This window comes from Styela clava, chromosome 9 (genome assembly GCF_964204865.1).
Source record: "Styela clava chromosome 9, kaStyClav1.hap1.2, whole genome shotgun sequence".
NCBI lineage: Eukaryota > Metazoa > Chordata > Ascidiacea > Stolidobranchia > Styelidae > Styela > Styela clava.
In genome coordinates this window covers 11400501-11414374 of record NC_135258.1, presented here as the reverse complement: position 1 = coordinate 11414374, position 13874 = coordinate 11400501, and the positions used below count along the sequence as shown (strand labels likewise).

Here is a 13874-nt window from a genome sequence, read left to right as displayed (position 1 = left end):
ATAGCTTCCGAACATATTCGGTTTACATTTTTTGCATCATAACAAAGTATTTAACGTTTTATTTTTGATAAATATTATTCTAAAAAACTCTAGCACCCGTTAGCGTGAATCATTTGTAGTTTTTAGTGTAGTGTTATTTTGGTTGATCAAATCTCACACATTTTCGAATGTAGTTAATGTTAAATGTGCCGTTTCGTAATTTATCTTTTGGTCTTTAATTAGTAAGGAATTGAAATGGATATATATATATGTTCCAAATCGAATTTGAATTGTCTTATTCTTTGAAGGCTATTGGGTTTTCCACATAGACAGAACAGAAAGTTTGGTTATTTGGATACATATACGCACAAGTTCATACGGCAAATTATATGTCCTTTTTCCTCTTTACCGCATTTGTATCGTCATTTGAATTTTCTGATTCTTGGGGGGCTATCGGATTGCCACATAGACATCAGGATTGATTATTTATATCGTTAGTTCATAAGAGAAGTTATCCGTCTCTGCTTTTCTTTACCCCACCAGACGATTGGAGTTGCGCAAGGAGTATTCTGTTACATTTATTCCAACGATATGTCATTTGTGGCTAGATTTTGTGACGGTTTTTCAGAGAAACTATATAAAACAGATTATCAGAAAAAATTAACTGAGACTTATAGTGACCAATAGCAGGCTCTTGATTTTCTCCTTGAAGCCATTTTTATTTATTCATTATATCTAGGATAAAATACCATCTTGATAACGCTCATCACGAGTTTATTACATTCTCCTACCACGCCAATTGACGTGAACATTGCGTCAAAAAGCTTCTGCGTCGCCCGGGGCGCATTAATCCTTCGAACAACGCAACGTACAGACACGCAGAAACCACTTTCTCATATTAAGGCGTTTACGCTATATAATTAAAGTGCTTCAAGGAATTAAAATTATACCTGGCATTGCGACTGTACCAATTATTATCTTCAATAAACTAAAAATAACTAATGAACATGTTATCATAACACGCATCACGCCAAGGAACTCGAATTCATATTTTGATCAAATTTTATAATTGCTAGTTGGCGCTCGTGCTCTCACCAACTTGCTTGTGTGACACTTACTTGGCTGAATGAAGGGCTATTCGATGTAATTCTACTTAACTGTTTGAGTTTATTTATGTTGTAATGTGATTAGCTATAGTACTACTATTATTGTTAATCGATCAACTTTCAAAATTTTCTATTATCCAGGAATTCTATCATAAATTGACATGCCTAGTTCGGACGGGCGCGATTTATATTCTGAATTTTCTATTACCCAGGGATTCTATCATAAATTAGTTCGGACGAACGCCGCACGCTATTATTATAGTCACATTACCAGTAAAACTACAAATGATTTTACCTGTTCGATAATGCTCACAAATGAGTTAACCACCTCAATAAATTTGCATATCCTGGTCACAAGTTAATACTCTCCTCGATTTGTAACCATTCTAGTGTAATACATTTTAAAAAATCAGACTAATCACGACTCCCATTACACTCGACATTTATATCTTCAATTTCTCAAGCCTTACTATTAAAAAACTTTGTTTTGTATTAATTAGTTCAAAAATAAGAATTTTCTTGTGCCCAGTCTCAACTTTTCGCTCTGAGAATTCTTACAGAGTATTGTTTTTTTTAACTAGAATAAGTCTGTAAATTCGTTTTTACTTTCATTTCAGCCAGCAAAAATTTATGTTACAGTGAATTTTATATTTTAAAATTTTCTTCATACTATAGAATATTTTCTGGTGTAAATACAAAAACGAACATTGCCAATGAATAACAGGGTATTGACTGGACGCAATGAAACGTAAACCATTTTTAGATATAATAACAGCAATCTCGAAGATAAAAATGTTGAGTTTCTTCAATAAGTACGCAGTGAACGAAAATCTTTATTTAAAAACGTCTCAATGAACGTACAATTTTAATGAATTAATTGAGCCCGTAATCAAGACAATTATTGTGGTACCAGTTTGTCTAACATTTTTCTTTATTATAATATCAGCATTAATCAGGTTTGCTTTCGATCTCTTCAGTAAATTTACGCCTGAATCTTCTTCAAGAAGCATATGAGATTCCAAAGCATGATTTTCAAATTAGGTGAGTAGATATTCGCATTGCACAATCCCATTTTGACATTTCAGCTTGCCTAGAAGTATTTTCTTTTGTAATTGGAAGTATTTTTCCTTGATTGTAAGGCCATTATATTAGCGAGCCAGCACATAGAAGCTCTATTATTGTCAGATTAAATTACTATAATATTAATAAGCAATTGTGCACTTTTTGTGTTGGTGATAGCTTATAACAGGATATATCAATATCTATTGATGAAATACATAACCATGATCTGTAACTTGAGATTTATGAAACTGCATTAAATCACTAATTATTATCTCTGCCTTGAATACGTTTTCGAATCCATCACGCGTTATTAGTTTATTATAGGCAAATATAAACAGACATATCGAAAATGAAACAATAGATTGCAATTTCGGTCCCATTTTCAAGCGTGCTGTCACAAAGTGCTTGACAGGATATCTTCTGTTATTGTAGAATTATATTTTACGCCCACGGTTGCATGTGGTTTGTTATTACTAGCCATTCATGCAATCAGAAAATGATTAGCGATGGATGCGTCAGGCTTTCGGTAATGGTTAAATGTTAATTAATATTTTTAAGTGATAAAATACTACAAAATGATATTTAATTTATAACTAAAAGCCGGCTTAATTTCACGTTTTAAAACGAAGGTATTTGAGAAAACCTGAAAAAAAATAGTTGCGAAAAAAATTTACCAGATATCTTCAACAATATAATAGTTCAATTTGGCGATATGAGACGTGTTGTGTTTTACGACCTGTTGTACTTGACTTTAAAATAAAGCGGGCCAAATACTGGAGCCATACTAATACAAACATTTCTGACAACATCTCTGCCTACCCCCTAACGGAATATTCACCCGGTTAATGCTGTTTAAATTGAATTGTTTTAATACCTAGCGCTATTCGGAATGTAGTGGGCTCTAATGGATTTGAGAGCTCAATATTTTCAAACCAAGCTTACAACGAGCGCTATTATTTTTTGACAGGACAGTTTGTTGGTGTACAACCTATTTAAAGGTATTTGTATCGCGGTTAGGGATCATATATTCAATTGTGTTTAAATATTGTTTATCAACCGACACAAGCGTGTACTAGCAATGTATAATTGTCTACCAACGAACTATGGAATATATATACACTGGCATATGACTTGAACACAAATATTCATATAGAAATTGTAAACGTTGAATTCGCTGAAAATACTATCCATTAATGTAGGTGTTCTCCGAATCCAATTTATAGAAATACAGACGTTTAACACATTCATCATTTTGAATATAATATGCTTTAGTATTTTGCGGTGTTTGTGACCATGCATTGAGTGTATTATTTAAAACTACTGTTAGAAATATTCATGCCGCAAATAATGTTATGCAAAACAAGTTGATTTATGTTGAAAATGCATTGTTTGTGGGGTATTTCCCAACATAATATTAACTCTTATCGTGATATAACGAAGCAAATATTTTTCACGACTGTGTGATCAAAATCATCACCAATTACTGGTTGTTATCAGAAACTTCATCGATAAATATATGCACAGGTCAAGTTCTGGGATTTGGGTCTTTTATTGCCTGAAGATATTTGTCTGCTTACAAATGCACCCCCCATAATCTATATAGCATATCACGGCAAAAAATTCCTCTTTAATCACATTATGATGTATTGTATACAAAACTCATATTTTAGTAATCACCGCAATTTGTGTAATTTTTTCACGACAGGCACAGCGTGGGCGTATCTTATTAATTGATAACGTCCTTGGAGTGATACGAACTAGGAGATTGAATACATGAATTTGATCATTGCATTAGTAGCGCAATATGAAAAAGCTATCAAAATCAAACTTTTGATATGTTTTTTTTTATTTACTGACCATTAGCCATTATTAAACTGGTTTCCGTCCCGACAGCTCGCGTAAGTGTATAAAAATCTGCCAATGTGTGATATTTTCGATCGACTAACGTTTTAGTTCTGGTAGTTTGTGTTCAACATATTGACATAAATAAACAATTAATTAACTGTTTAAAGGATATATTATGTAAATTTCCCCATCGTGTTAACTATAGATATCTACACCTGTCAACCTTTCAACACCCGTTTCGCATCAAGTTCGCCCAGAAAAGAATCTTATCATATTCATAACTGTTCGTTTTCAAATTTTAAATGCTTGTTTAATGACAAACTTTTCTCAAATCTGACCACATATTAGGACTAGATTTGTTTTATCCAGCTATTTGCCAGTGGTATCTATATACTTTTGCGTTTGGTATTTTTTTTATTTCTTTAGCAACTCCATATTTCATCACTGTGATCTGCTCATATACCAGAAACGTGCCTAATTTCCAAATTTTAAATCAAATCTATTTTTTATTGAAAGCACCTAAAAAATCATGCAAAGGTCACATATCCCACAAACATGTCATCGAATAGTAATTCAATCTTATATTCGGTAAAACATGTATTACATCATACCAGCCAGAGGCGCGTAAAATTATGTGCTGCTGTTGAACATTAAAAAATCGGCTTCTCTCTGAAAATATGGTCAAATCCATGGCTTTTAGATTAGTAGTAAAAGACAGCAATACGTTACCTTTCAAAGTTTTTAATAACACGGCATGCGGCTTTAAAATGACTCAAAATGTATGCGGAATTGTAAGTGAGAAATCTCAAAGCCCCGGTCAATATCATAATATTTCCCATGGTGTACTAAATTTGTTAGGCTTTTACTGATTCAAAATAATGGTCAATCGAACCCCATTATTTTTTTAAAAGTTGAAGTTCGCATAAAATCTTATTTCAAGTAAAGGAAGGACGCAAAATTTCTTTGTTAATTATTATTAACTCGTTGTCGCCAGGAAATAGAATGGATATAGGAATACGAAAGAGGGATCAGATCATTTTTGTTGACTGTTTGTATGAAATCATGCATTTAGGCGGGTCAGGTTTCTGACGAATGATTTTTTATTGATTTTGCTCAAGGATGTCCGAAACGAATCAAATATTGCAATTCATTCGAAATTATTATATTCGATATAGTAAATTTTTTAATTTAGAAATAATTTAAAACATTATTATCTGAAAATTAGGGATTTTTAGCTGTCAGATGATCAAGTCAAAATCTTCGATATCTCAAGTGATATAAAACCACACATAAAAAAATAATAACTTTTATATTTATTTATGAGATATAGTGATTTACGTGATATTCCACATGAATTTGCCCTCGAATTATATTGTATTTGATATTCCATATTCGAAATGTCTTTTTTCAGAATGTATTCGGAATAGTGAGATTCGGTTTGGCCATCCCTGGACTATTGTGCAAGGGGTTTAATCGAAAAGTACCCTGTTGTAAATTAATCAATAATTTGATTTAGTTTGTTTATACACTGTACGGATTAGTATTATGGAATCTTATGTCTCATTATTCCATGAATAAGTCAAACAGTATTTAGATGATCAGCGATTATTAGGGCAAAACAAAGGTAAATCATCGAGTCAATGGTTTATTGTATATATGTGAGGAAGAATGCACCACAAAGCGACTCACTGTCATATGATCTTCGATTGTTTACTCATTGCCTTACTGAATAACCAGTTTCTTTTTAGTATTCGAAAACCGTTGCTGTGCGCTTTTTCCACTGACAAATCGAAATTAAAAATATTTTTCTGTCTGCTATTATTAGTGTTGTCACAAAGTTAGAACCTGAGAACTGCCTGATGTCTAACTTCATCTGGAGGTAAAATTCATTTTCTTTCATTATAGTCTTCGAAAACGCGTTGTTACTCTTTTATAAAATGCGCTCTATACATAAGCGGATTTTTTTTAACAAATTTCAAATCCTACAAATACAAAAGATATAAATTCATGATAATAATTTTTTTTTATGTTAGGACTCCTTTTCTGCCTTCCGGGTAACACTAGCGTTTGAGAGTTACTCCATAATTTTTGTCAATATCACAGCATAGCTAAGAACCGGCGAAAACAAGACAAAATAACTTGGGAATTATTCAAGTCTAATAGGCTCAACCAGTGCAGTCGTAATTTTCCTTTGTACAAAATTCTCAATGGAAATCGATTTATTGATACACTGAACTCCGCTTTTGTCACGTAGTCTTCTATAGAACAACAAACTTCAACCTTCATCACCCAAGAATGATTATCATAAATCCACGAACGCAGATATTTCTTATAAGACTTTATTATATAATGCAACACCAATATTTTCACTGATCAACAGCGTTAGGAGAAATAAAGTATTTTAAACAACAATAAAAAGGATACGCAAAAGTATTATGCTGCTTGTCAACCTATTGCGTAAAATTGGAACCATGGACGTAGCAGTTTCTTGAAAACAATAATATTTTCAATAAAGACACAAAAAAAACGTGAGAAAACAATTTATAAACAATTTTAAAACAATAAAATGGAACATTGTGATTGGTCGTATAAAATTTCTTGTATAAGTAAGAAGTAAAGAGTAAGACGATGCATATAATATAAAGTGGAAGTACCTTTATAACTCGTTACCTATTATCAGTGGCTTGCACGAGTAAACATATTGTCAAACACCTTAACGGGTACACCATTAACTTTATTGTACAATTGACTGATAGTACACATAATTGAGTTGAAGTTACCAATTAAAATTTTTATAATTTACTCTGAGATGTCAGAAACTTTTTATGCTTTTAAGACAGTGTATGGAAGGTTGGAAACTTTTTCAATTTTAGATGTAAAGCAGAATTTTGTCAAACACAAGAAAAATATATTTAACTATCAAATTCATAATATAAAATGCACTTTCGTCATCGTCATGGAAGATTATAGAAATTGCGGTGTAAACATGCTGCAAGTTCATGCCCACACACTTGAAAATACTGTGATATTCGAAAGGATTTTTCCATACGTGTGATCGCCTTGTAGATGTAGAATTGCTAGTATAGCAAGTTTGGAATCCAATGAATGAAATTGCAGCGATAATGGAATACATTTTGTCAAATTCTTCAGTCTTTCATAGCAAGAAAAATTACCGCAGCTGGGGCTCTGTATGAATATTATCCAGACTATTGATTGACTTGGGTGTGGCACTTAATTCCATGCGTGGTATTTTATTTGAAGGCTCTTGACTAAGAAAGTTGCTTGAAGGATGCCCATAAAATGGCGTCGTAAACGACTGATCGAGAAGACCACGGTCTTGTCTCGCTGATATTCCTGAAGGTCCACGAACAACACTTAAACTGCGGTTTGACTGGGCAACCGCAGCTTTGTTTTTGCCTTTTCGTTCGTGCGTTTTCCTATGGCGTTTGCATTCATCACTTCGTGCAAATTTCTTCTCGCACATGGGACAAGGATAAGGCTTTTCACCAGTATGTGTCCTAATATGAGTACGAAGATGGTCGCTCCGTGAAAATTTTCGTCGGCAAACTTCGCATTGAAAAGGTTTGTCTCCTATAAAATTGAATAAACGTTATTAGCAATGAGTTTTAAACATATTATATTTAAAAAGACAAAGGCAAGTTGAATGTAATCATTCAAAACAGAGGGTTCTAATGAACGCACACTGATTGACAATAAGTATTTCAATCGATACAGTATGATTTTGCTTTTTATATATCAGTATATATTTCTGTATTTACCTGTGTGTATTCGCATATGGCGATGTAATTCGTCAGTTCTTGAAAATCGCTTGCCGCATCCTGTGTTATCACATAGGTAAGGTCTGTCGTTTGTTGCTACCTTCGATTGGCATTGCCGCGAAGAGGCTGCAGAGTTAGGCCTGTTTCGTGGCTTATATATCTTCCGTTTAGGTTTTTGAAATACTGGGGCGTGAAAGCTGGAAGTACCGCTGGCACTTAGAGATGCCATCGGAATATGGGACTCGTACTGACTGCTGTTAAACATTGCCGACTCCGATTGTAAGTTAATATAAGAATTACGGTGGTCTGACAAAGTTGTGCTATTTGGTACTTGTGGGTCAATTGGAAAATAGCTCGGCATAACTTGGGTGTCAATAAGAGATGTAGGCTGAAAAGTGTCTGTTGGATACTGAGGTGGAGGGACCGTTGTTTCGTATCCTTGATTTACATAGTTAACAGTATTTCTATTCTGGAAAAATGATGATGTTCTACTATCATTTTGATTTGCTGAATATACTTCCGTAAATCCATGTCGCAAGTTTGGTAAATTCCTTTGGAATCCATCTCTTAGTACAGAATGATTTGAGATTAATCCTGACATTCCATCGTTTGTTGGCGAGCGAACAGAAAAAGTTCCAACCGAAGAAGCTGGCATACTGTGCGTGGGAAAGGACTGACCGTTACGAGAGAAGTCGCCATTTTGATTGACGGCTTCGTTTTGTTGAGCAACAGATTGTTGTGTGGTGTCCACGTCGTACACTCCAGCGTCAGGGATAAAGCTAAAAAATACCTTCCCTTGGCCATATAGATTTAAGCAATATGGATTTGGCTGTTGCGGAGGATTGGCAGTGTGTTGATTTTCCTCTTTAAAATGATGTACTGCGGGTCTGATAACGTTAGAGGTGGAACAAGGCCTCTGCTGTCTACAATCTGTCACGCTCAGATCGGAAGGCATGCTTTGAGCCGGGCGAGGTTCATTGCAGAAAAAGTTATCGTTGCTATAAGCGTCTGGGGGTGGAGATGTCATTTCAACTTTGATGTTATTGTGTAGTGGTAAAGACCGCTTCTCCAAATTAATTTTCCCGGCGTCCAGAGCTCTGGAGTGAAAGTTTTCATTGCTATTCCGCATTTGCTCGAAGTCTTGCTGCTGGCTACAAATAGCGTGTTGACTGAAATTAGATGAGTGAGAAATAACAGATGCTGGTCTGCCGGTACAAGGCGACATCCCAGTATCTGATAACGAAGAGGTTTTCTCAATTTGGTTATGAGTGCTTGCTGCAATATTTCCACCACTAGTCGATGAATAAAGATCGAGCTGGGAATATGTTGGTGGCGGGTTGGTAATTCCAGATACAATTGCTGTATTGTGACAATCTTGAGTTTCTGTAGGTATTCCCAAAAATCCATCTTCTTTAAGATGTGATGATGTTGTCGGGGTTATCATGCAAGAGGATAATCTTCCGGAGTCGGTAATTTCAACAGAATGCCCCGGTTGGCCCATCAAAGTAGAGGCATACATTTCTTGAGAATCTAATAATACAAAAATATATATATATTTATTATTTTCAATACTTAACGACAGGGAGTTATCTTTATTTAGTGCGTTTTTTCAACTTGGAGGGCAAATTCGTAATCAAACTACGCAGCAACATACGGAGGTGATGTAATAATGTACCGTTACTCGATCGCACGCGAAGCGAGTAGCGATTTAAAGTTAACGTAACAAAATGGCGTAAATCTCTTGCGATGCTGGCGCCCAAGGCAGGTCGGTGAGGCAGATTAGATTAAGCATATTAATAACCTTAGTTCAATCGCAAGCGTATTATGCTATGATATTTTATATATACTATAAATATAGGAATCTGTGATGAACAAACCTTCAATAGTGGGATGTCCGAGAGTGGTATTTCCTAAAGTTGTAACAGTTGTAGTAGTGAAATAATCTTTGCTTGCTGTTACGGACGATGTTGATAATGATGGCAAGTCGGTATCAATAGCAGAAGTCAAAGCGCTGAAATCTGGACTACTGCTACTGACATTCGTGAAGTGTTGTGGACTTGAGTTTCTGGAACTTTCTTTCAAATAACTCTGTTCACATATTTCTATATCTTCATCGGAAATTATGTCTTCTTGACCAAACGATGTACAATTACCAGTAAATTGTTGAATATTGTGATTGTCTGCATTTTTGTCTTTCAAAAATCCTTCAAGTCTTTTAATCTCAGTTTCCTCGTCTATTTGTCTCGAACTGTTCACTTCAATGTTGCTAATTAGTGGGCGGGTGGAGTGGCAAATGTCATCTACTGGTGCTGTGTATATTTCGCTCTGCACCAAGCCTTCTCCGCCCACCATGCAGGAAGATTTTTTTATTGGCACGTCCTGTCTAGTTGTTTCTATTTCTTTAATATTGCGATCAAATTTGATTGAAGTCGACTGTGTATATGTAGGAGGCATAGTTGCAGTTGGTCCACTTGATGAGCACCTATGTGTCACTGTATGCCCTTGCTGTATTTCTTCAGTACGACTTCCCTCAGCAACAAAATTCGAGTAACGAGCGTCGTCTCCACCGGCCGGAGGCATACCACGTTGTGCGTTCATTTCTCCAATGTCATCGCATAATATATTTGAAGCGTCGAGTATGGGAGAATCGCTCAATTGAGCAAAAGGGAACATTGGTAGCTTTTCGTCCACAGGGGTAGTTGTAATCGTAAATCGGATTGTACTTGAAGTTGTGTGGCCTAACACACAATTAGCATTTAAATTTGGATCCCGCATTGACACACTTTCTTCTTTCGGAAATCCGTTAAACCAAAAGTCTTTCGGCCGTCCCAGCCGCTTATTGCCCACACCGTCGAATGCCAGGGTGTCGAGTGGTTGTTCCAACATAGGGGAGCAATGTATTAGATATCTCGGAAGTAAGATTTTTTCCACAAATGCACCTGAGGATGAGTCACTATCTGCACTGATTCATATACTGATGACGCACTATCTTTTTTTTAAGCTAATATACTCCACTTGTCATGATATACCTTACACGAAGCTCCTAACGCATCGGATACGAACGACCCGTCGCTTACGAGATCGAAGAATGAATGAGTAGCCGAATGATTCCGAAGGTATACTATATATTTCTCTTCTCTCGTGTCGGGTTTGGTGGCCTATGACATCACGTTTGAAATAAAGTTCAATTGCTGCTTTTATAAAAGTAAAATTTAAAATTTTTTGTGATAATATGATAATGAAGGACCGAATCGACACTTTCTAATCATTAAATTAAGTCTAATAATAATAATAAGCGAGAAATTAAGCATTTTTATAAATTTTGAATATTTCTCCCAAAAATTGAGTTATCCATATAAGGAAAACTGTTGAGATCGCTTCTCCTAAAGTACTTTTCTTTTTTAATTTCAGTTTTCCATATATGGTAATCTAATAGTCACCTTTGCTAACTTCTCCTTTCCGATTCAAATTCTCTTTACGTCGGATAAAATCGCACATTTTCGGAAGGGGAATTTCCGTGTTTTGTTCGAGAGAAACGGTATACCATCTCAAACTACAATGCCGCGTCCGGAATGCGAAATGTTAAGTCGACGAGATAATGGTATCGTAGAACTATCACGCAACGTGAATAGCTGACCGTTTCAACCCCTGCACCAGAAGCATTCTCACTATAATTTGTCGATTCATTTTTATTTTCGTATGTCTTATCAAACAGTAAGCCTACTCAAGAAATTAAGATAAAAATCATATTTTGCGGTTTCATTTTAAATAAAGTTTGAGATAAGTTATGGAAGTATGTTCAATTGTTGCAAAAAGGGTGTTTGAACCCACCCATTATTGAGTTCCGTGAAGCTCCAAACGACAATGTCCATACAATAGGTATAAAGCATTGGTCTTGACAATTTCTAAAAATAAAAAGAGGACATAGTTTGGTAGGGAAGGGGTAGCAAGAGTTCAAGATGTGAGTTTCTCTTAGTCCTAACCGTAACGAATTTAAATTATATTCCGATCTTCCAAAAAAAAACTGATGTGGGTCGGTCGTCTGTACCGGTGACCAAACTCTTTTCCGTCGTCGGGCTATCCTTTAACACTCTAGTTACGCATACAATAATGGTCAATGCCCTAAAATAGACACCGCTTTGAAACTATTTTGATTCAAATTGATATTATAATTTAAAAAAAAATCTGAATAAAATATGCATTTTTTTTACCGTTGGTACAATCGGCCATATATTACGGTCGCTCAGATTAATTTACTTAGAGCGGTATGCGTAAATTGAAGGTTACGCTTATTCCGAGAGGTTATCGTTCTCGCATCAATGGTTTTTACGTGCTTGTTATGATATTATGCACACATTATTCGCAAGTTTTATCGATGTTGTAATCGTTGCTGTATATACGTAAACCTCGCAACCTCACGTCAGACTCACGCACTTAGTAAATATTTGTGCACATTTCTCTTTATTTTACATACAACTCAGACGATTATCGGTCAAGTTAAACAATGTTGCTTAACCTCGATAAGTGTCTGAATATAAAAATTGATAGTTTGCTTACCCAGTATATCCTCATCATAAATCAATATATTGTAATTTTCCTCGATCAGGTAGTAATAGGAATATTTATACTCGATGCATGCGTTCATGTCAATTTTCAGTAAATCTTAGTAGTTGGTATTTACAATATAGTTTAACAAATACGACAAGCGGCAGAAATCTAGAGTGCGGCATTAGGCAACAGTAACCTGTTTCCAAATATAAAACGTGTTAATAACAAGTTTAGAAATTCTATTTGATAAAAAGAAAGTACTAATTTGTTTACTTCCTTTAGTATAGTCATGTAGCATGAGATTTGCTATATTATCCGATTTAGGAGTTCTGACATGATGTATTTTATGTTAGTATATATATACACACAGATCACATCATGTTGAATCTCAATTTATACAGTGGCCACTAATGACCTTGGCAGCCATGGATTATAAAGAAATTTTCAGTTGGTGATTCACACCTTCTTAAATAAGAAATTTCTAAACATTGCTGTGCTTTGACCTGATCCCGCCTTCACACCTTTAACATTTTGACAAATTTGACATGAAATCATGGATGTGAGTGGGATTCTTTTTCAGGGCCGAACCACAAAATACAAACTGTAATGTTTGAAATATCCGCTTATCTGATGCGTTATCGAAGGTTCAAATAGTCTAATTAACTGAACAGCATAAAATTGACGCGTGACGAACTGCTCTAAAATCAAATTTATGAATAAAATGTTTGTTTTCCCATTTCAAACTAATTTCTATCGTTTTGGAAATTATTTTCACGCAGTCAAGGTTCAATATATCATGCTTTCGTTAAATTTAACGATTCGGTCTACTACTACCACTGAATAATATAAAAACTATGGGTCGTGTAGTTGCTCTGTGGCCTATTCTGAAAATTTAGTTCTTTGAATCATCTTTGTCGCATGCAAATCCGTAACATTTCAATATGTATGTACATATTATAAACTACTTAAACTGTACTTAAGCATGGGTGCGACTTGCGCATAGCTAAGGATCCATTGAAAATTGAATAAGTAAATTACTCTTTGTGCAGTTAGGAAGGCATAAAGAGTTCCAAAATATGCGAAGGGCGGAATTTAACGAAAAAGGCTGGGAACCACTGATTCAGACAGACTTTTTAATGGAATGCATATCAGGCAAACAAAAAATCAAATCACAAAAAACAGCACGATACAAAAGCCTAGGTAACGAGACAATTTTGTCTGTCTGGCACCATTAATGAGAAACAAAGTATGGATTCAAGTCAGAACAGTCTCCTCATAATACCGCAGAGCTAAATACTGACAACGTCGCGACATGCTTCAACTTTCAGTGCTTCTGGTTTCCTTGGCAACGATGAGCTGCTGCTATGGAAACATTGTTTACAAGTATAGAACTGAAACTTTTGTTCTGAATCATCACATTTTATTGTTATTCTGTTTAAATTGTGTCGTGCTTATAGGATATTTTTCAGGTGAGAAGAAATTTCATCATATTGAGACAATTCTGTATGTCAACCGTATTTTGGATTGTTCACATTCATTACACATTGTAAACAAC

The 13874-nt window shown here is 35.0% G+C and overlaps 1 protein-coding gene and 1 long non-coding RNA gene across 2 annotated transcripts; both read right to left on the bottom strand.

Annotated features, from left to right (window-relative positions):
* Window positions 1–6321: 6321 nt before the first annotated feature.
* On the bottom strand, window positions 6322–10875 carry LOC120339684 (uncharacterized). Its single transcript, XM_039407861.2, has 3 exons — window positions 9649–10875; window positions 7772–9301; window positions 6322–7583 (listed from the first exon to the last, which is right to left on the bottom strand). Exons 1-3 carry the CDS (start codon window positions 10655–10657, stop codon window positions 7162–7164), a joined length of 2961 nt encoding a protein of 986 aa, XP_039263795.2. The 5' UTR covers window positions 10658–10875; the 3' UTR covers window positions 6322–7161.
* Window positions 10876–11445: 570 nt separating this feature from the next.
* Window positions 11446–12509, bottom strand: LOC144427141 (uncharacterized). The gene is made up of 2 exons (XR_013477765.1): window positions 12329–12509; window positions 11446–11676 (listed from the first exon to the last, which is right to left on the bottom strand). It is a non-coding gene; the product is annotated as an uncharacterized LOC144427141 (long non-coding RNA).
* Window positions 12510–13874: the final 1365 nt, after the last annotated feature.